The 24,174-nt window shown below is 41.8% G+C and overlaps 1 protein-coding gene across 5 annotated transcripts in view; it reads left to right on the top strand.

The window, feature by feature from the left end:
* The window catches only part of KIF20B (kinesin family member 20B), a 1,912,547-nt gene that overhangs the window by 1,474,205 nt on the left and 414,168 nt on the right, over positions 1 to 24,174 (top strand). For 4 of the 5 annotated variants that reach the window (XM_044056921.1, XM_044056924.1, XM_044056926.1 and 1 more), the window contains exon 26: positions 3,728 to 3,886. In XM_044056921.1, coding sequence (XP_043912856.1) covers positions 3,728 to 3,886 — 159 coding nt within the window. The remainder of the gene's footprint in view (positions 1 to 3,727; positions 3,887 to 24,174) is intronic. The other variant, XM_044056923.1, reaches the window with a different exon arrangement.

The following is a 24,174-nucleotide window of genomic DNA, read 5'->3' on the forward strand; positions in this document are numbered from 1 at the left end:
TTATTCCATAACCATTTCCCATCCCTCTCCCCAGTCTCAAAGTCCGCTTCCCGAAGTTGCACCCTCACCAGATAAAAGTGGATAAAAGGAAAGTTTACTGCTTTTTGGAAATGAGAGCTGTCCGGGAGGTCCCACCAGACTACCTAGGGTCAGGTTATTATTCCAAACTGTTTTTGATTCAGAAAAAGAACAAGGAACTTAGGCCAGTTTTAGACCTCTGCTACCTGAACATGTTTGTGAAGAAGACCCACTGAAGAATGGTCAGTGCAATTGGTTCTGCCTTGTCTAAGGGAGATGGATAAATGGAGGTACTCTGTGCACCTTGAGGGCGCTTACTTGTGCATCAAGATTGTCCCAGTATTCTCACTTTCAGTTCTGGACCTTGCTTTTTGGGGTCTCTGCAGCCCCCCCCCTTGGTGTTCACCAAGTGCATGACTGTAGTCACATCCCATCTCCAAATCCATGTGTTCCGAGTGTTCTCATATTTGGATAGTTTGCTCCTGGTAGCTGCAATGATGGAATCCCTGCAAGAAGCCAGAGATCAGCTTCTCCGGATTTGTTTGTCCTCGGGCATAACATTCTTTGTCGGGAAACCTCAATACTAAAAAAGTGAATGCTTGCAGTTCGTCAGCTACCATCTGGACATAGTTTGGATAGTATCCCTACTGCCAGAAAGAATTAAGAATCTGTACAAAACAATACAATAACTCATTCAACATCACAAACTCCCACCCTTCCTGATCACTGAGAGCTGTAGGTCTAATGACTTTGTGTATTCTGTTGATTCAATTTGCTTTCTACCACATGAGGGTATTACACTGGTTGCTACCCAGTCAGTGGTTCCAACTGATGAACAGTCTCAGATTTCCCATTACTTAAACCAACAATTGCAGGAATCATCTGCATCAGTGGAGGTCTTCCCCACTTGTCCATGTGGGAAGATCATTCATCTTTCCTCCTCCAGTGGTAATCACCACCATAGACATCTCTTCTATGTTATGGGTAGATCATTTTCAGGGTAGATGGTCAAGGTGTTTAGAAAGCTTTCAAGGCCAACCTTCACATCAGTATTTTGGAGGTGAGTGTAGTTCTGTTAGCATTGCAGGAACTTCAAGAATTCCGCTCTCAGGGTGTGATTGCATCCAAATTGACAATATTATGGTGGTGTGTTACATAAACAGGAAAGGACCAGGTCCTACCCTCATGTCAGGAAGCAATGAGATAATGACAATGGGCAGTGGACTCTCACTGCTTTCTAGTGGCAATGCGCATTCTTTGGAAATCCAACTAGGTATGAAGTATGTATACACCATAGTTGGAAATAAATACAGACAGGTAGATAAATTCAGATTGGATTCAGGCACTACATTAGGAATGAAAGAAGGGTTGGTTCCAGTATAGCCCAACATTGTGGACAGGCCAAACCGGGCAGTCCTCATGCCACAGAAATGGTTTGTGAATCCAGCAGTGCCTTAAACCCTTTCCAACCATTAGGGCAATCTTGCATCCTAGGTCAACACGAAGTGTAGCACCCACTTTGCCTTGATTCCCCCAAGATGGACAGTCCCCGAGAAATGCTCTAGTAAAACAATGGTCTCTCAGGATACTTTGTTTAACCTTCATTTCCAAGATTTGTACAGGAAGCTCTACTGTGCAAATGATGGTCAATGGTCATTTTTGTTGCTTCTTTCTGGCCCAGGCAAATTTGGTTCCGTCTGCTCAGGACTCATCACAGGAAAAACCCCTGGCTTTTAGATCTAGTCCCAGATCTTCTGGCACATCCTTCCAGGAAGCCACCTCCAGATCTCCGGAGTCTAAAACTAATTATTTGGTTCCTTCAATTCCAGTGATGGTCATGAATCCTGCTTTGTCCCAGGTTGTTGTAAGGATTTTATCTGCATTACAGAAAAACTCCATGATGGAAGTTGTACCTAAGTAACTGGAAGCATTTTACACTCTGGGCTACATCTCATCTAATCAGTCCTTTAGAAGCCTCAGTTCCTGATGTTTTGCAGTTTCCGGTGTCCTTATTCAGTGAAGGGACCAGTTTTTGACAAACTGCAGTTTGCATTAAATTTCTAATTTACTTCCTCAGCCAGGTTCTCATTCTCTGGTATTGAATAAATTCTGCAAGTCCTTTTTGAGGGGAGTCTTCCTCTTGAGGCTGTTGATCTAAATTTAGTGCTGGAGGCTCTAATCAGCCTCACACTGAGCCAGCCTCCTCATCAGCATTGAAATTTCTAATTTGGAAAACTATTTTCCTGATGACCATTACTTCGGCAAGGAGAGTTTCAGAGCTTCATGCCTTGTCTTCACTCAGGCCTTGCCTTTTCTTCCATAGTGATAGATTTCCCCCTCAGAACCAGCCCTGTTTTATTCCTAAGGCAGCATATGAATAAAGTCTGAATCAGTCTGTCAACCTGCCTGTATTCTTTTCCAGTTATTCCAGTAAAGGTGAATACATCTCATACCCTGAATGTTCATAGGCAACTGAGATTTTACTTGCATCACACTAAAGGACACAGAAAAAAGTTCACAGTTATTTATTTTCTTTGCTCAAAACAGACTGGGTAAAAAAGTCATCAGGTTAACCCTACCAGATGGCTGTCAGACTGTATTACATTTGTGCATCAAAACCACAATGTGCACCTGTCATTTAACCGTAAAGCTCATTCTACGTGCTCTGCAGCCACACTTGCTACTTTCTTTAGAATTCTTCCATTGATATTTGTGCTGTAGCAGCTTGGTTAACATTGCATACCTTTTCAAAATACTACAAACTTGATTTGATTTCTAGGCCCAGAGCTTCTTTTGAAGCCTCTGTCCTTAAAGGGCTTTTGTTGGGCAGCTGCAGTGTTGCAGTGGTTAGAGTTGCCGCCTCACAGCAAGAGGTTCTCCAGTTCGATCCTCGGATGGGGTACCTTCTGTGCGGAGTCTACATGTCCTCCCTGTGGTCGCGTAGGTTTTTTCCAGGTGCTCCGGTTTCCTCCCACATCCCAAAGACAATGCTGTAGGTGGATTGGACACTGTAAATTGGCCCTAGGTGTGAGTGTGTGCGCGTGTGTGCCTTCTGTGGAGGGCTGGGTGCCGGACTGGCAACTCAACACCGTAAAAACTCCACTGCCAGTCATGAGGGGATGGGTGATCCGCTGTGGCGACCCCTAACTGAGAAAAGCTGAAAGAAGAGGAAGAATCCTTAAAGGGCTTTTGTCATAGTACCACCCAGGAGTTTCAGTAGTTGGGGATTCTGACCCTACAGTCTGACCAACAGATGCAATGTAAAGGATGTAGACTGTGTGTATTTATATCATAAAGTTGATTCCTTTCATTCCTGTCCGTCCAGTATAACAAACCCTCCCACCATTCCCACTGCTTTCTATTACTGAGGATACAGAAGGGGGGTAGTATCCCGTCACATGGTTTACACACAAACTCGATCTGAGGTCAGCTGGGCTAAGAGGACAGGAGCATTGCTGGAGGGAAAGGTTTGAGGAGCTAAAGGCTGGAACACTAACTATGCTGGTACAGATTTGTAAAGCAGGTTGTAGACCCAACAGTCATATTTGACAGGACAGAAATGAAGTGATCCCAAGTTATGGTAAGCACATAACTTCCATTTATAATATGTGAGTACTGTTGCGCAGATGTTTAATATATGTGATTTTGTCTGTAGTAACAGCAGCAGTTGAAAGTCATGTTATTGCAATTTTATTATTCTTCTGTCAAGCAGGAAACTGAAGAAAAGCACACAGCTGATAGAAAAAAATGGTTAGAAGAAAAAATGGTGCTGATTAATCAAGCAAAAGATGCTGAAGAAAGTCGCAACAGAGAGATGAGAAAATATGTGGAAGACAGAGAACGCTGTGCACGGCTGCAGGCAGACTTGGTAAGTGGTTTGTGGCACTCAGTACATAAAATTAAGAAAGAATATCTAAGTGGTAGTCAGACACACTGCAGTACAGTCGGCAGGTAGGCTTTACTTCCACCCCATTTCAAAAATACATTTGTTACAAATTTTCAATTGCTACTAAATTCCATTAAAACACATTATGGTAGTTAAGGGTTATTTGGCCCTATTCGTCTGCATTTATTCCCTGCATACACGTGTTCTTGACCTTGCTTTGATATACACACAGCTGGTTCTGCTGTGCTTTCATGCGTCCTAAGACGTCACTGCTTGGTTGACTCCTAAAACTGTCCGTACTCATGCACATTGATAAAGTTAGACAGCTGTTTAACAAACTAGTCTTTAATTAAGCAATTTAAAGGAGTGGAATGCCTGGGTATCACCGCCACCGTAATTACACAAGCTCCTCTATGCAATGAAATTAGACTAGTCTAATAATGAAGACCTTGATTGGCTGGGTGATAATTTATTAAAATTAATTGAAATTCAGCATATTTTTCACAAAATCCGTGATCCATGAGATGTTTGTGTACCTGGGAATGCATGATTACATCAAGCACTGGATACATAAACCCTGTCATACCCAGAGCCAACTAGTTCATTTTTGTTGCTCACATAATTCAGCTCTTGATCTTTGTTGTCATTGGGAAGGGCCTGCTTTCATATGCATGAGTAGTCAGTGTCCATGTGGTCATCAGATTACAGGGCAAGACCCATACTAGTACTGTATATATTGTCTTGAGAAAGAGCACAATATTGAGAACTGCCCCAATTGCCAGAAAATCATCCCAGTTACTCACTGCTGAATGTAGAAGAACCAGCTTCTGAATAACTTTAACCCACTTTGCAGTAGTGGTGATAGCTGAGAGTTGTTCACCTAGAGATCGGAGTGATGGTTATCATTTCAGTTCCAGTCATATTTTGGAACACTGCTCCAAGAAAAATGACAGGGAAACCAGCTACAGTCTAGCTCTCATTGATGAGATTTCAGTGGTCTAATGTTCACCAAAATCTTTAGCTGGAGAATTCACTTTAGACCAGCAGTGGCTTATTCCCAAGTCAGTCCTTGGTCTTTGTCTGGGATTATAGGATCAAGAGGATGGGTTCATAGGTAGGTACTAGGCTATTGGCCCTAGGGCCTATATAAGCCTAGCCAAAAAGGTGCCCAGGCTTTCACTATCCAAGAAAATTATTTTCCTGTGTCCCTGTCGAGCAGAGCCATAGAAGTGATCCCCGGGGTGAATTTCCTATTTCCCATCCAGTCATCAAGATTTTTCTTGAAGAGTGCTAATGAGGAGCTTTGTTTGATATAGATAGGTAGTTTGTTCCAAAGTATGAGAAGTCTCTGAAACAGGAATCTATCCCTCCAGCATGTTCTGTTTATTGTGGTGACAAAATTTAGATCCCTAGACCGTGTAGCTTGGAGGGATTGGGATTTCTTTAAGTGAAGCTTGTCCAACAGCTCTGGGTTTGACATAGCTTTGTACGTTAGGCAGAGATCGCCTCTACATAGGCAATATGCAACGGAGTAAAGCTGGAGTTTTTTGAGACAGTCTGCATAGGGCATCTGTTTGAGGCTGGTAATCCTCTGTAAGCTATTTCTGCGGCCTTTTCAGTTGTTGTAGATGTCTTATGAGGTACATACCAAAAGGGCTTTGTACTCTATAATGGGTGTAATGAGTGAATGACCTCTTTTTTGCCTGGATGAGAAACCTTTTGTGATGAGGTGTGCCATGTAGAAGGATTTCCTGACTACTGTGGCGATGTGATCATTGAAAGCGAGACTACTGTCCACCTGTGTCCCAAGGTCTCTTATCATACTTTCGTTGTTAAGGAGACTAACGCCTATGTGGTAGTTCATGGATACAGAGTTTTTACCAAAGGGGATGACAATGCACTTTTTGGCATTGAGCTTGAGGCCGTGGCTTTGAAAACAAGCATCTGTCTCAGTGATGCACTTTTGTAGGATGTCCACATCGTTAGGAGTTTCGATTACGGCTCCTACTTTGCAGTCATCTGCGAACTTCGTTAGCCAAAGACCTTCTGTGTTAGCCTGTACTTCAGAGTAGTAGATACCAAACAGGAGAGGACCCAGAACTGAACCCTGTGGTACTCCACTTGTCACTGGTCTGAAGTTGGATTTGGAGTCTGCTACTTCCACAGTGTGGGTTCTGTCAGTGAGCCAGTTGGCAACCCATCTTGTGACATGGGGATTTATACCTAGTTTAGTGAGTTTATCTATAATTCTCGAGTGGGGGATGGTGTCGATAGCCTTGGCGAGATCTAGATAGGCTGTGTGAACCACCTTACCCTTGTCTACAGCTTTGGTGACTGCTTCAAAGAAGTCTATCAGGTTTAGGAGACATGATCTGCCTTTTACAAACCCGAACTGGTTGGGTCCAGAGTTTGGAGATTATCACTGTCTTTCTTTATAAGTTCCATGGTGATACATTCCATGGCCTTGCAGACCAGGCTAGTAAGGCTAATGGGGCGGTAGTTCCCGGGGACTGTGGTGGCTTCCCCTTTGTGGAGTGGGATAACCGTCGCTGTGCACCATTCGGTGGGCACAAAGCCTGAGGAAATGAGCATAATTACCTTCCACCTAAGGGGATGCATTCTGATGTTCTTGCAGACCCCTCACCCAAGCAGTCAACTGGAGTCTTTCGTTTTATTTATTAATTTGCTGTCAAATTTTGACAACATAGTCTTTCAGTGAAGATACAACAGGCAAAAGGGTACCATAACCATGATGTCTGTGTCATTGAAGACTTTGGACAAGCAGCTTCTTCAATGGCCCTCGTTTATGCATTCAGTCAGTCGCCAATTCTGGGGACAACTAATCTGCTTCTTAAATGTGCATGGATCTTGCAATTTGATGGAAGGGTCTTTAGATAGACCCTCAGTGTTTAGACAAGTGCAGCTCTGCCATGGGATATAGACAAGAATTGGTGTTGGGAGAGAGACCAAATTCCTTTTGTGGTTGAATGGACAACAGCAGTTTTGGTTGTTTCTATTTCCTTGCAAGAACAAATGGGTTCAAGGTACATTGGAAAATACTTTTAATTAGAATGTTCAAGGAGGAAAAAGCATATTAAATGAACAGGTTATGATTATTTTTTTCCTTTTATTTTGCCATAAGAGCAGCCTAGCACTACTTACCTAAGATTCATTGGAGAGAGTGCGTCTGGAGTTTGTTTATAGGTTCATAGGTGTTTACTAGGCTAACGACCACAAGGGCCTTTTTAAGTCTACTAGCCATGCATCCCAAATCTCTGACTAGTTTTGATACCCTTGATAAGTGTAAGCATGGGCCTGGGAGATTAACCATTTACAGGTTATCTGTGTTCATTAGACACATAGGTGCTAAATCAGGGATGAATTTCCAGTTTCCCATCCAGTTGTCAAAGTTGCAGTTGAATTAGGTTAGGGAGTAACTCTGCTTCACGTGTATGAGGAGCCTGTTCCATAGACACAGTAGTCTCTGGGATGCATACCTATCTCTCCAGCAGGTCCTATTTATATCACAGGCAAGGTTCAAGTCTGTTGTAGTTAGTCGTTTTTTGCAGTGCACGAGTGTAGAGTTGTCTGCATGTTGAATAACCTTCGCTTGTATACATGCTCTGTATAGTTCCGTGATAAATATGTTAAGAAGAACGGGGCCTAGAAAAGGCTGTTGTGGAATGTCGACTGAGAGGGAGCAAGAGTATTCTGTTTGCCATTTGACTGACTGAGGTTGATTTGAGAGGTAGCTAACAAACCATGGATGGGTATGAATTTAGGACAGTCTGATCTGGATAATTTCTGAAGATGTTTTCAGTGAGAGATGGTATCAGAGGCTTTTGATAAATTGAGAAAGAGGGTCCAGACTTGGTTTAGCATGGTTTCTGTTAATATTGATGGTATTGATGAAACTAAAAAGAATTATGGTCGTGCTTTTATGTGACCTGAAAGCATGTTGGGTAGGGGAGAGAAACAATTATTGTCAATTAAATGTTTGAGTAGCTTTTTTAATGTATGCATTTTTCAGAATTTTAAATAAAGAAGACAGGATAGCTATTGATCTATAACTAGAGAAAGTCAGTGGAGTTGCCACTTTTATGAAGTGGTAGGATGTATGACTTTTTCCAGGTGGCTGGGGCATATTTTTCTTGAATGGATGTCTTTTAGGATAGAAACACAGTTTGCAAGAATGTCTGCAGTGATTTTGATGTACTTTGTAGAGAAGTATCCAGCCACCAAGGTGGTTGGTTTTAACTTGCGAAGAAGGTGTTTAATAGTGGAAGCAAGGAAATGGTGTAAGAGACAAAATGTTTGAATTAGTAGGTTTCAGAAGAGAGAGTGGATTTGAAGATCCCTAGGGTGCTTTCATTAATGAGAGTTGTTACAGATTGTATCAAGTGGTGATTGATGGGCAGTGCTGTCTGTTCTTTTGTGAATGATAAGTTGGCTGGAAGACAAAACCAGGGTTCAAGAGGTTGTGCACGACAACCAGGACAACTTAGGATTGTTTTGATGAGTTTCTTCTATGGCCGTTTAGGTTTTCTTTTCAGATTTAATCATCTATTTGGCATGATTTCTGAGTTGTCTAAACGTTTGTGGATTTTATTAGGTTTGGTTTTCAGACAAGTGTGCCAAGCTTTATCCCTGATTCTCATGTGTTTAGTTGTTAGTAATAGCCGTGGAGAGAATTTACTCCCCTTTGTCTCTGAGGAATATGTTCATTTCTTCTATTTAGAAACATTTTGCTGGATTCTTATATGACATTATCTAGTCTAGTGGGAGTATTTTTAATATATTGCAATTAAATTTCTCCAGGGTAGCAATAAAATTATCAGTTCTAAATTTTAATAATATACAGGCAGCTTTGTACTGATGCTGTTTATAGAGATGTAGGTTTGAGATATTTTACTAAAGGTGGCAAGGTGGTCACTTATATTGTCTGACGAGGGTATCTGCAGAGATTGTTTTATTTCAGTCTTGAGTCAGAATCCAGTCTAAAATGGATGTTCTGCTACTTTCTTTATTAATTTCTTGATGCAGTCTAAATTAGTTGCATAAAACTGCATAGGTTTGGGTAACTCAGCAAATTCTGGACCAGTCATTGCAACAATGCATACATTTTTGTGGGTCTTCATTTTTAGGAAGCAGATGGGAAGTTCAGCATTACTAAAAGGAGGAGATATTTTCTGTCTTTTACCAGAATATTATATCCTTGGGGTAACATTTATTCTTTTCTCTTGTAAGCCAGGTTTCAGTGAGGACTCGTATATCTGGGGTACAGTGTTATCCAAGCCTATAGTTCATCTTAGTACACATACTAGTTGGATTATAGCTAAGCAGCAGCAAGCTTTTGTTGTTTGATGAGATGGAATGTAGGTGATTTATTATTTTTTTTATAAATGGCATACATGTTGGGGATTGTTAAGATGTGCCTGGGATGAAGTGACTGCCCCTGGTGGTGGAAGAGAGATGTATGTACAGAGGTAGGGAGCAAGCCATTTTTGTTTTGCACTTGTTTTAGGCCTAATTTATGAGCTGAAAAGTGATGACAAGTATGTTTGCTTATGAAGCTGTATACAAGAAGTTTGATTACGAGTTGGTCGATATGTAGTGGTCTGTGTGAGGAGACTGGGTAATTTGTTTTGGTATGTATTTGATGTAGGGCTGGCAATGATATGTACTGAGATGCAACAACAGTTGGAGAGGGAGTATGGGTCAGTATTTGAGGCAACATGAGGAAATACATGCATTGACTAAAGGAATGGAGGAACAATAAGAGATGGGGAGACGGTATCTGGAGTAGTTATTAGGGAAGGGCGGAGAAGAAAGAACTTAAGAATAATAATAATAAAGTAGTAAGACTACAGGTACATAGAAAAATGGGAGTGGAGGGTATTCTGCAAAGACTAATAAATGACAACTATAGATTATTTGTATTGATTTGAGAGGTTTAATGATATTCAGTGAATTTTAGACTGGTGGTTAGTGGGATGTAGACATGAACAGAAGAATATAAATTTGAGTAGGGGGTGTGGGTAGAAATTGGGGAGTAAAGTAACATGGCTTACCCTTCCAGGAGTGTGTGCTTTGAAAAGCTATGAGAGAGAGTTTGGGGAAACATCCAATAAATTGTAGGCATGCAAGTTACAGACAGAATCTAAGAATGAAATTTCACAGGTGGTGAAAGGTGCAAACATGCATTCTAAAACACCAGCAGTGAAGCAGTACAGATAGAGCACTGCTAATACACAAAGTTGTAGAGACAGGGCTAAATGAGTGAGAGAGAAAGAAAGATTGTGGTGAAGAGAAATGTAGGCAAAGAAAAAGCCTTGATGGATGTACAAGAACTGAGGTTTATGCCTGGAGACTCTGGCAGTAGAGGATGGATTAAGTAGACTTTACTCTGTCAAAACATTATTCCTAGCAATAATTAAGGAGATTAAAAAGCTAGACTCTTAATGTCACATCTTTGGTTAGTGACACTAAAGGAGGGCCTCCAGAGGAGTGCATTGCATTACTACAGGCAGAGAAATAACAGGTATACTCTTCCACTATGTTTGCTGTAATATTATAGTGGCAATAGCAAAGCAATTGGCTAGGGTAATCCCAACATTGATTAACTTTGATTAGTTTGGATTGTCCCAGGATGGTCTTTTATGATGATAAAACTGCTGTGATTACTGATAATGTTCATAGGGAAAATAGAGAATTGTTAATCCACAACTTTGACACAGAAATGGCCTTTGACCTTATTAACTTGAAATAACTGTTTCAGGGTTTGTACTTTCTGTGATTTCCCCCAGAGATATTGAGGGTCATTTCCAATGGATCAGTGACAAGATATGAAACTGAACCTTGGGTCTAAGATGATCTTTTGATAACTATAGATAATCAGGTTTGTCCCATGCCCCCCTTGCTTTGTGCTATGATTCGGAGTGAACCTTAGGTCTAAGATGATCTTTTAATAACTATAGATAATCAGGTTTGTCCCATGCCCCCTTGCTTTGTGCTATGATTCGGAGTGAACCTTGGGTCTAAGATGATCTTTTGATAACTATAGATAATCAGGTTTGAACCTTGGGTCTATGATCTTCTTTTGATAACTATAGATAATCAGGTTTGTCCATGCCCCTTGCTTTGTGGTCCCACGCCCCTTTGCTTTGCTATATGATTCCAGTGAACCTTGGGTCTAAGATGATCTTTGAACCTTGGGTCTAAGATGATCTTTGATAACTATAGATAATCAGGTTTGTCCCATGCCCCCTTGCTTTGTGCTATTATTGAATTGAACCTTGGGTCTAAGATGATCTTTTGATAACTATAGATAATCAGGTTTGTCCCATGCCCCCCTTGCTTTGTGCTATGATTCCGAGTGAACCTTGGGTCTAAGATGATCTTTTGATAACTATAGATAATCAGGTTTGTCCCATGCCCCCCTTGCTTTGTGCTATCATTCGGAGTGAACCTTGGGTCTAAGATGATCTTTTGATAACTATAGATAATCAGGTTTGTCCCATGCTGCTCTGTGCTATTATTCGGAGTGAACCTTGGGTCTAAGATGATCTTTTGATAACTATAGATAATCAGGTTTGTCCCATGCCCCCCTTGCTCTGTGCTATTAGTGAACCTTGGGTCTAAGATGATCTTTTGATAACTATAGATAATCAGGTTTGTCCCATGCCCCCCTTGCTCTGTGCTATTATTCGGAGTGAACCTTGGGTCTAAGATGATCTTTTGATAACTATAGATAATCAGGTTTGTCCCATGCCCCCCTTGCTCTGTGCTATTATTGAACATTGGGTCTAAGATGATCTTTTGATAACTATAGATAATCAGGTTTGTCCCATGCCCCTTGCTGTGCTATTATTGAGTGAACCTTGGGTCTAAGATGATCTTTTGATAACTATAGATAATCAGGTTTGTCCCATGCCCCCCTTGCTTTGTGCTATGATTCGGAGTGAACCTTGGGTCTAAGATGATCTTTTGATAACTATAGATAATCAGGTTTGTCCCATGCCCCCCTTGCTTTGTGCTATGATTCGGAGTGAACCTTGGGTCTAAGATGATCTTTTGATAACTATAGATAATCAGGTTTGTCCCATGCCCCCCTTGCTTTGTGCTATTGTTCGGAGTGACTGGCAGATGTATTGCTTCATACAAGTTGTCAGTTATGGTTTTTGCTGGGTAAGAGCACAAGTTCTCCCTATACATGGATGATTTGTTAGTATTTATCTCATGTTCTGAGTCCAATATGGACCTGTTTTTTTTTTTGGGGGGGGGGGATTAGAAAACTTTTCAAAATTTCTGGTTTCAGAATTAACCAAGGGAGGACTAAAGCCCTGAGAATAAATTATCTGCCACGTTTTTTTTGAAGATCAATGTAAATTCCTTGAAGGCGGTAAATCTGGCAAAATATTTGCATGTCATTTGAGTCCATCCATGCAGACCTCTGTTAACTTTACATGTAATGGTATTTATAACCCTAATATTTTAGGCTTCTCCAACAATGATCTATTAAAAGTTTAAATGTTAAGGTATATTTACTGCGACGTCCGGAAAATTCTGGGCATGTATATTTGAGGATGTGTAAGTCTCCCAGTTTGTACAGGGGTGATTGAAGACTCCTAGAAGAATGGTGTCTGGCTTAGTACATAGGGATTGTATACTAGCTACATAGGAGAAGTGGGTCAAGGGGGACACAAAGGACATTGTGTAGTTGATTATGATATGATAAGGGTTTTTCTTAATAGTGAGTTGCACTTGGAGGTTTCAAGTTGTTATTCTGTCAAACAAATCATGAGGTGATTTTATAAATATGGAGACTCGGACTCCTTTGTTGTCTGTCTAATGTATGGTGTACCTGGATATGTAAAAGGTATTGAAATTGTGAACTGATGGAGTGCTTTTGTTTGTTTTGAACCCGTTCTCTGTGGTTCTTATAGGAGTGTTTTCCAGGTTAAGGATACTTGTATGGAGTTGAGTTTTTTGTTCAGGCTCTTAGAGTGTTGAGCAGCAAAACCTTAAATGTTATCCAGTTTCTGTTTTATGTTGGAAGCTTTAGAAAACTGGCATTACTGAAAAAGGCACTATGTAGATATAATGCCTCCTTCGGATGACACCAGAAGCTAAGCCAGTTGTTGAACGCCACAATCTTTTGTTTGTATTGTGGCTTCATTCTTGGTGATGGTCGAATGCAGTTCAAGGCTTAGTTCATACTAGCCTCAGGCTCTCTTCATATAGTCCGGGGAGGTACATCCCAAGTTGTTTACACGCACGTGTACTATGGACGTGTTATATCTGTGCTGCTGGTGCAAGGACTTGAGTGATTGCAAAATGTGTCAAAACCTGGCACCTGATACGTGCCTGACTGTAACTCTCACTTGCCCAAACTAATGTGTAGTGCATCAGTGTGTCTCACAGTGAAGTCACCCATGACTAGGATATTGGATTGTTTGTAGGTTTGACTTGTGTACTTTTGAACCAAATCTGTTGAGATTCTTAGATGTTTCATGGTGGGTTCTACCTGCGGTGTTTATTTTTGAAGTTGCTGAGGGTACTTGCTACTTGGGTTACTTTTAGGAGGCCTTTATGGTTTATGTTGGTTACTTTTAAGATACTTTGTATAGAAAGGTGTTATGTGTTTGGTGTGAGTCGTGTCTGCTTTTGTTTAGTGTTTTGTGTACTGACAAACTGCTTATTTGTCACGGTTTTATTTGAGATCTTTGTCTCTAATAACATTGTTTTAACTGTAGGTCTCGCATACCATCTCTGCTGTTTTAAATAGTAGGTGGTTGCCAGTAAACATAAGACAATTGCTACATTGTCTCAGGTTGCCTGTTTCCACTTATGGTTTCAGGTGCTTACTGATGTGGGCTGTATGGAGAGTTGCACCTGTGAGGTTTGGCGTTGATTTACTGGAGGTGCTGTCTGTCTAAAACAAACAATCTAAGTCTGGACATTGAAGAGCAACGTGCCAGCTACCAGAAACCAAAGCCTCTTTTGCAGAATTATTGTTTCTTTAGGAACTGGCACAGCAGGTTTATAGAGAGAATTGTTTTGCAGAATTATTGTTTCTTTAGGAACTGGCACAGCAGGTTTATAGAGAGAATTGCAGTGAGCAATGACACTGTGTGATAGACATTGTTGCTCTAAATTGCCTTATTTAAAAAACAGACCACAAAATACTGGAAAACAGTGCTACAAGCATAAAACACTGACCAAACAGAAAAATAAAGCACTGTGGGGCTGCAGGAAGCCACTACCACATTGCACAATATTCCAGGGATCCAGTGGGAGCTATACCACATAGCACAATATTCCAGGCATCCAGCGGGAGCTATACCACATCGCACAATATTCCAAGTTTCCAGCGAGAGCTATACCACATCGCACAATATTCCAGGGATCCAGTGGGAGCTGTACCACATCGCACAATATTCCAGGGATCCAGTGGGAGCTGTACCACATCGCACAATATTCCAGGGATCCAGTGGGAGCTGTACCACATCGCACAATATTCCAGGGATCCAGCGGGAACTATACCACATAGCACAATATTCCAGGGATCCAGCAGGAGCTATACCACATGGCACAATATTCCAGGGATCCAGCGAGAGCTATACCACATCGCACAATATTCCAGGGAGCCAGCGGGAGCTATACCACATAGCACAATATTCCAGGGATCCAGCGGGAGCTATACCACGTGGCACAATATTCCAGGGATCCAGCGGGAGCTAAATGTTCCTTAATGGGTCCCTCCCCAACAGGGAAGAGAGCTGAGAATCTATCAGTCTAAGTGGCCACATTTAGCTGCCTTTGGATCTCTGGAATATTGAGGTATGTTGTAGTGGTTTCCTGCATCCCCACGGTGCTTTTATTTATTTTATTTCATTTTTTTTTGTTTATTTAAAAAACAGTAGAGCACACCAACTAATAGCATGTTACTTGAGTTTAGTCTAAGTTACAAATAAATCCACAGGTAGCCTGGAAATTACCTTCTCCAGCCAGAAGGAGTCAGTAGACTAATTTCTGCAAACACTCAAATATTTAGCTACTCACTTGGTTAGCCAAGAATGATAAATAGTGGTGATTCGCTTATTGGCTACCACCTGGCTACTACTTAAAGTGCTAGTCTCACTGCAGCTAAACTCGGCTAGGAATCAATGTCCTTTCACACCTTCTCTCACCAAAAGCAAAATAAGTAGACCTACTGCAGCTTCTTAAAAAGCAAGTGACAGGTTTTTTGCTGATCACCAAGCCTCATCCCAGATATTCTATGGGCCTGTAGGCTTGTTGTTTTCTCCAGGTAGATGCCCTGTATAGGACGTACAGCAGCTCCGTGCAAGAAAGCTAAGTTGCACAGTGATCCCAAACCATGCCAGTCAGAGAAGTCCTGCACACACTGCCCATTCAGAGAGCATCAGGAATCAGTCTCCATGATCCTCTCACAAAAGCAAAACAGTAATATTAATCATAAGCTGGACCCTAAGAAGCAGTTTGCAGGTATTCCAGTGGTTGATAGTCTCTTGGAAGGCTAGAAAACAATGCTCTTGGGCTTCTACCCTCACCAGAAGCAAAACAGAAGCACCAGTCCCAATCTGATTCTAGAGATGCAGTTTGTAGGTTACCATTAAGGGGTAGGCTTGCCCTTATGTTTGTGATTTCACAAATAGGATAGAAGACAATGGATAATACTCTATGTATTGTAATGTTCACTAATCAGTGGGAAGATATGAGAGAAAGAGAGTTAACTAAAGTTTTAACAGTCTGACAGGAGGACCTTCCTAGTTTGAACATATGAAAACAAGAAAACCAATAAACCACTGGACGAACAAGCGGAAAAAGTCAAAGCGCACACCAACAAAGAAAGTTAACGTATTTTATTAACGCCGCTTCTGTTTAACAGAAGCTTCATCAGACAGAATAAAAACAGCGCCAAATGCACTTTTTAAATCACAACCAGGTGTGTAGTATGATGTCATTTCCTTAGGAACCAGCATAGTGTCTAACACTCCTGTTCAACAAAGTAACATCGCAATTTAATGTAAAAGGACATTCACCACCTATAAGGTTTTATTTAAAAACAAATAAATAGTTTTTTACCCATTTAAAGTACACAATCTTAAAAAAGATTTCAGTAAAAACTGTATATACATCAATCACCAAAAGATTTTAATTGGTGATTTAAAAACAATTACGTGAGACCAAAGTAGGTGTGAGAAAACAAAAAGTTAGAAGTGTAACCACAACTTGATGTCTAAAGTAAGATCAATCTCGGGCCATACATTCTAAAGGAATAATAATAAAGATGGATAACCATATTTAAATACATATGGTAAAAAAACCTAATAAATGAAGATGTATATTAGGTAAAATTAACTATGCAGCGCAACACAGCAAAGGAAGTCATAACCTAAGGTAACTTTTATATTTTAAAATAACAGAAATATTACAGGCTTCATTTAGGCCTGGGGGAGCAAATGCATTTAATAGGAGCTGCCACTCTAACTCTTTTATTTCCAATAAGAGGGGTTGGGGACCCCCTCTAATGCCAGGTTTGACTAAGTCAATGCCCATGAAACAAAAACTATGCCCAAGATTTTCAAGGATGTGTTTTGAAAGGGCGTTGTCCAATTTTTTGTTTTTTATGGCATAATTATGTTGGTAAATACGGTCCCGTAGTCTCCGGTCCGTTTTACCAACATAAAATGCAGGGCAGCAGTTACAAAATGCTATGTAGACAACTGACCTAGTGTCACAGCAAATCCTGTGGTTAATAATAAATTTCTCACTTTTTATACTAAAAGATTTACCTACTTTTAATAGTCTACACCAATTACAGGAACCACAAATGAAAGTACCAGTTTGTCTAGAACTAGTGCTAATGGAGTCACTCGTTTGCAAAAGGTCTTTTAAATTTTTGCCCCTCTTAAAGACGAACCGGGGGTAAGGTCCCAAAACCTCTAGCAGATGTGTGTTGTTAGAGATAAGTTGCCAGTTCTTTTTGACAATCGAACACATAGTGTTAGCATGTTTATTGTATGTAATGATAAAACTGGACTTAAAATCACCAATTTGATTAGGTTTATGGTGGACAGACGTGTTGAAGACACGTGAAGTGATACCAAATTCAAGGTTATCCATAGATGTATCTACCGTGTTGGTTACCTGCAGAGTGTTATATTCTGTACCTTGAAGAAGTGGTTGGTAAAACCCTGAAGCTCGTTTAAGGGAAACTTCATTAATTAAGTTGTCTAAGAGCTCATTGGGGTATCCCCTATTCAGAAACATACTCCTAAGGGTAATACACTCAGCTTCAAAGGCCGCTAGAGTGTTACACATACGTGTAGCTCTAACTAGCTGGCCCTTGACTATGGATCTTTTTTGTTTCCAAGGGTGGTTACTGGAAAAATGCAAAAAAGCATTACAATAGGTATGTTTCCTGAAAATACTAGAAAGAATGCAGGTGTTATGAAAGTCTTTAACCAGTTTGACGTCCAAGTAGTCGATCTCACTGGTAGAGAAATGAAATTTCATCTCTTAATGAAACATCAGGCCAATATAACAGGATTAAAGGGTACTTTAGAGACCTGTTTATTGAAGGGAGGATTAATATAGATACCTTTAATTTTATTAACATCTCGTTCCCTAGAGTCCCAATTATGTTTGGGATACCTAAATCCACAAGAACTTAATAGATCCACCTATGCGTGCTCTTGTGGATGGGAGATGTTCTATCACTCACCCTTGTGCCAAGGTTGTTGATCACATTTTAGGTAAATACCTCAGGTTACTTCCACAAATTTGCAAAGATTCTTGGTCTTTCTTAAAAGCCATCATCTACATTCTGCTCAACCCTTCCAACAACTTCTTGACCATCGATGTGGTGGATTTATACACTTCCATACCACATCAAGAAGCATTGGAATGGGTAGAACTTATGCTGGTAGACTTACAAGCCCCGAAAGATGAAATTGAGTTGGTTACGCTTCTTTTGGATATCATCTTATCTTCCAATTTCTTCATCTTTAACAACTGTCATTACTTACAGAAAAGGGGAATTGCTATGGGGTCCCCATGCGGAGGTAGTGTGGCAAACTTAGTGGTAGCTTATTGGGAAAAGAATGTTCTTTTTGTGAATTCCCATTTTAAAAAAACCACTAAATTTTACACTCGTTTTTTAGACGACGTGTTTGTCCTTATTCAAGGTGACGTTGAAATTGCTACTAGTTTGGTCCAAAACATGAATGAGTCATGTACCTTTTTAAAATTTACACATAAATTCTCTACCAGTGAGATCGACTACTTGGACGTCAAACTGGTTAAATACTTTCATAACACCTGCATTCTTTCTAGTATTTTCAGGAAACATACCTATTGTAATGCTTTTTTGCATTTTTCCAGTAACCACCCTTGGAAACAAAAAAGATCCATAGTCAAGGGCCAGCTAGTTAGAGCTACGATGTGTAACACTCTAGCGGCCTTTGAAGCTGAGTGTATTACCCTTAGAGTATGTTTCTGAATAGGATACCCGATGAGCTCTTAGACAACTTAATTAATGAAGTTTCCCTTAAACGAGCTTCAGGGTTTTACCAACCACTTCTTCAAGGTACAGAATATAACACTCTGCAGGTAACCAACACGGTAGATACATCTATGGATAACCTTGAATTTGGTATCACTTCACGTGTCTTCAACACGTCTGTCCACCATAAACCTAATCAAATTGGTGATTTTAAGTCCAGTTTTATCATTACATACAATAAACATGCTAACACTATGTGTTCGATTGTCAAAAAGAACTGGCAACTTATCTCTAACAACACACATCTGCTAGAGGTTTTGGCACCTTACGGTTCGTCTTTAAGAGGGGCAAAAATTTAAAAGACCTTTTGCAAACGAGTGACTCCATTAGCACTAGTTCTAGACAAACTGGTACTTTCATTTGTGGTTCCTGTAATTGGTGTAGACTATTAAAAGTAGGTAACTCTTTTAGTATAAAAAGTGAGAAATTTATTATTAACCACAGGATTTGCTGTGACACTAGGTCAGTTGTCTACATAGCATTTTGTAACTGCTGCCCATTTTATGTTGGTAAAACGGACCGGAGACTACGGGACCGTATTTACCAACATAATTATGCCATAAAAAACAAAAAATTGGACAACGCCCTTTCAAAACACATCCTTGAAAATCTTGGGCATAGTTTTTGTTTCATGGGCATTGACTTAGTCAAACCTGGCATTAGAGGGGGTCCCCAACCCCTCTTATTGGAAATAAAAGAGTTAGAGTGGCAGCTCCTATTAAATGCATTTGCTCCCCCAGGCCTAAATGAAGCCTGTAATATTTCTGTTATTTTAAAATATAAAAGTTACCTTAGGTTATGACTTCCTTTGCTGTGTTGCGCTGCATAGTTAATTTTACCTAATATACATCTTCATTTATTAGGTTTTTTTACCATATGTATTTAAATATGGTTATCCATCTTTACTATTATTCCTTTAGAATGTATGGCCCGAGATTGATCTTACTTTAGACATCAAGTTGTGGTTACACTTCTAACTTTTTGTTTTCTCACACTTACTTTGGTCTCACGTAATTGTTTTTAAATCACCAATTAAAATCTTTTGGTGATTGATGTATATACAGTTTTTACTGAAATCTTTTTTAAGATTGTGTACTTTAAATGGGTAAAAAACTATTTATTTGTTTTTAAATAAAACCTTATAGGTGGTGAATGTCCTTTTACATTAAATTGCGATGTTACTTTGTTGAACAGGAGTGTTAGACACTATGCTGGTTCCTAAGGAAATGACATCATACTACACACCTGGTTGTGATTTAAAAAGTGCATTTGGCGCTGTTTTTATTCTGTCTGATGAAGCTTCTGTTAAACAGAAGCGAAAACGTTATTAATAAAATACGTTAACTTTCTTTGTTGGTGTGCGCTTTGACTTTTTCCGCTTGTTCGTCCAGTAGTTTGAACATATGCTCATTAGCTTGAGCACACCAGATGAGACTTGGAGGAGATTCCAATGTCAAATGTACAAAATTGGTTGGCCTCTCCAGCCACTGCACAACAGAGAAAGGGTGGGTAGGAAACTTCGTCTCACAACAGCAGAAGCTCAATGGCAGACTTTTTCCGCTTGTTCGTCCAGTAGTTTGAACATATGCTCATTAGCTTGAGCACACCAGATGAGACTTGGAGGAGATTCCAATGTCAAATGTACAAAATTGGTTGGCCTCTCCAGCCACTGCACAACAGAGAAAGGGTGGGTAGGAAACTTGCTCACAACAGCAGAAGCTCAATGGCAGACTTTTTCCGCTTGTTCGTCCAGTAGTTTGAACATATGCTCATTAGCTTGAGCACACCAGATGAGACTTGGAGGAGATTCCAATGTCAAATGTACAAAATTGGTTGGCCTCTCCAGCCATTGCACAACAGAGAAAGGGTGGGTAGGAAACTTCGTCTCACAACAGCAGAAGCTCAATGGCAGCTCCAAAAGATTAAAACCTTTTTCTTTCTTGCTAACCTTAAATAATAAATACTGTATGCTCTATGTGTTTCACTGTTGCAGTCCTGACGTGTGGGATTTCCTACCGTGGAAGCCCTTGGCCGGCCCAACTACCAGAGGATTTTTCCCTTCCTCTTGAAGCCAGCAAGCGTCATGTCTAACCTCACTATATCTGGATATAAAGGGAGTTGGCTGGATGCCATGACCTCAGTTTGTTCTTGCCATCGGAGCCTGAAGTAGAGTGCCAGTTAGTGTCTCAGTCAGTCCGCACCAGTGAAAGAAAATATCTACGGCTAAGTACCCTATTGGGGAACTTCTCCTGTTTTTTGACTAATGTCAGATAAAGTTAATAACTGTCTATGCTGTAGCAAACAGGTACTACACTGAGGCAGTCATTCTTTTTGTGACGTGTTTGGGACCAGAAGATGATCTTCCTGTCTGTTCTTTTCTTGCTTTAATAGCAGAACTATCAAGTATAGGGCTGACATTCTAGATCAACATTTTAGTAAGTCGTCAGGGCCTTCATGCACCATATAGTCTGCCGGTTGAGCTAAAGTTGACCTCCCTAAGCCAAAAAGGAAGAGTGCTTCAGGCAATGCTATTTTGCCATTGGCCAGTCATCCAAGGCTTGTGATCCTCAAAGAAGGTGAGGTACTTTTACAGCCCCCCTTCTGTAACTGTGGTGGTGCTGCAGGCCTCTACTGTGACCTTTTTGGAGTCCAGTATGCTTACGGGTCCCTCTACTTTATTACAAGCCAAAGGACTTAGCTCGTCAGTTGGCTCCAGGGCTGCTTCTCAGGTTCTAGTTTCAGCCAACTGCTCTACAACCAACACACATGTTCAGGAGATCGTCTCAGTTTAACACCTGCTGGAGTCGGTTATTCGTCTGCATCCGGTTCCTAGTGCAGAGGTCATACATAAGGCTAAGCCTAAGGCCTCTCACAAAAAAGTTTACCTCAACTTAGGCCTACTGGCTCCCGATATCAGGCCTATCAACAAGACCAAGTGAGGTTGGCTGAGGATTTGATTTGATTTCCTTAGTCCAATCCAGACACATCCCTCCCCCTGAAGCATCTCCTGGCAAAAGAAAGAGGGATACTTCTCCCAGGAATTTTCTGACTGCTTTGATTCTGAGGCTGAGTTTGATAATGAGGGCTTCTTACCTTTGAGAAGGGTGCATCTTTTGCCTCCTATTGGGATTTCTGTCCCTGAAGAGAACTTTGCAGCAAAACTTCCAACCCCCACCCCCCAAGAATATTTCCTTTGGGAAAACCTTACATACCCTGAAGGAGCACTTCTGCTCCCTTGGGTGGGAAGCACAGGACTACCCAAAATCCAAGACTAGGGTTAGGGAATTCCTAAACCTCCCTGAACATAAACCCCTTGCTGTTCCTTCAGTCTTAAAGATGGTAGACGATGTCCTTCTGGATTGCTCTTTACAACCAGACTCCCTTCCCCCTGCCCCTCAGAAACTGACAGATTTTACAGGGTTCAAGATTCCCACAAGCACCTTTTTAAGATCCCTGTGTCAGAGCTGGAAATGGTGACTGAGTCCTTAGGGAACAAAATCTAGTTCTTCCAAACATCCTTTACCAACAGACAACAAAAGCAGAGCCTTGGACAGGTTTGGAAAAAAAGTCTACACCTCTTTTACCGTTATCATGAGGACTTTGAACTGCCAGATGTAATGTGATCCTATCTCGCCTACATTCTCTACAGATGGGTTCGGAGCCGATCCTCGGCTCCGACTCGGCCGTTATACAATAGAACGCAGTCTCTTATTGGCTGAGTCACCTCATATCCCAGGATGCACCACCACTACTTCCCCAGATCTCGTTTGCCGCTTTCCAGCATAGACGTGGTCTCGGACTTGGCTGAGCTAAGTACCTCTTTTTCTGTCAAATTTTTCTATAAAACTCACCCAAAAGCTGTTTTAACGGCTAGTGTTGTTGTGTGATTGTTTTTGGTCCCCTTTTTGTGGAAGATTGTGTGTATTTGTTGGTGAAAGGTTCCGTTTTAGTTAGAGGGGCCTAGCCCTACCTTAGGCGTTTAAATTAGAGCCTAGATTGTCGGTGTTAACTGTTTTTTGTCCTGTAATTGTTGTTAATTTTTTCTTTAAAACCATGTCTAAAGAGCATAGACCTTCCGGTTTTAAAAAATGTGTTAAGTGTGGTTATAAAATGTCTATAACGGATGATCATTCCTTGTGTGTATATTGTTTAGGTCCCAAACATCTCCAGGAGTCCTGTAGCGTTTGCCACGCTTTTTCCTCTCGAGTCCTCCAAGAGAGGAAAAACAAATTGATCTTAAAAGGGCTCATTGCCCTTCTTTTGAGGAAGCCTTATCTTCCTCTTCTTCTCCTACTGGCAAGAAGAAAAATCTTCGGCTCCGACCAGTCCGTCGGATCCGATAGCAAAAAAATCTAGGCAGGCTTCTCCGTCGGCTCCACGGACTTCGGAGCCGAGGGCGGAACGGTCTGCCTCGATGTCTCCAGCCTCGACTCCTCTGGCTTTGGAGTCGAGAGCTCGGGCATCGAGAGGCGTGTCACCTTCATCGGCTCCACTGCCTTCGGAGCCGATGGGGGTTGCCCGCTCAGACACTTCCACCGGAGCCAAGTCCACATCGGCTCCAAGGGAGATTGCAATAGTAGTGGAACCTCCCTCGGCGCCGATACGCCTCGAGCCATTACGGAGCCGGTCCCCCAGTCTTTCGGAGCCGGCGGAGAAGTCGACTCGGACCTGGTCGGTCTCTTCTTGTTCTTCGAGGATGTCCGATTCGGACGTAGACAGGGTGCTTCAGAAGCTTTTCCAGTCACCGGTCATCTCGGCTCCTGCCCAGTTGGCTCTGGAGCCGATCTCCCATCCTTCTACTTCCATTCCTCCTCCGACAGCCTTGGCGCCGTTGGAGTCGGTGTTGGTGGATCCGGTCGAAGTTATCAAGTCGGTTCCGACTCTAACTTCAACCCCGTCCCTCGGGTCGGGGTTCGGTACGCGGACCTCCTCAGTCGGCCCCGGGGGGGATGCTTCGGATCCGATCCTTTCGGTTCCGAGCCTCCCTCTAGGTGCGTCAGCTGCGGGGGCTCCAGTTACTGTTGTGGCCTCAGGGACGGGACCTTCCCAGGATTCTGGGGGTCCGGCCTTCGATGCCATGAGAAGTGCTTTAGCCAAATCCTCTGTGGCCACTTCGACCTTTCCACCACCACCTTCCTTGGGCATGGAGACTGGCGCTTCTGGAATCCCCCTGTCTCGTGACAGCGGAGCCCCTGGGCCTGAGGTTACCCCCATTGGGGGTTCCCTTCTTCCTGGAGGTTCCTCCGACACCCTCTCGGAGGAACCGCCCAGGAAGAGACAGTGTAAGAGGAAACACGTCGACTCCCCTGACGAGTCCCTCACATCGGATACCGACCTCGATGATGCGGAGGGGTCCCCAAAGTCGTCTTCGGAAGATGTCTCCTTTGCGGACATTCTGGAAATCCTTAAACAACGAGGCGACTGGCAGTCCAAACCCCCTTCTGCTGAGGAGTCGGTGTTCCTCAAGGCCTTCGGGGCTCAGCCCTTCGCCTCCTGGGTGTCTCCGCCCTTCGATGAGCTTCTGGATTTGATCTCTCGAAGGGCGTGGGAACACCCGGATTCTGTGGAACCGGTGCCAGCTCGTCCCAATAAGTTTCTCTCGGCACCCCCGGACAAAGATTTTTTATCTAAAGGTGTGGCTGTAGATGCTATGGTGGTGGCATCTGCCACCCAACAAGAT

Source organism: Protopterus annectens, chromosome 14.part0 (assembly GCF_019279795.1).
Source record: "Protopterus annectens isolate FY-2018-M chromosome 14.part0, PAN1.0, whole genome shotgun sequence".
Classification (NCBI taxonomy): Eukaryota; Metazoa; Chordata; order Ceratodontiformes; family Protopteridae; genus Protopterus; species Protopterus annectens.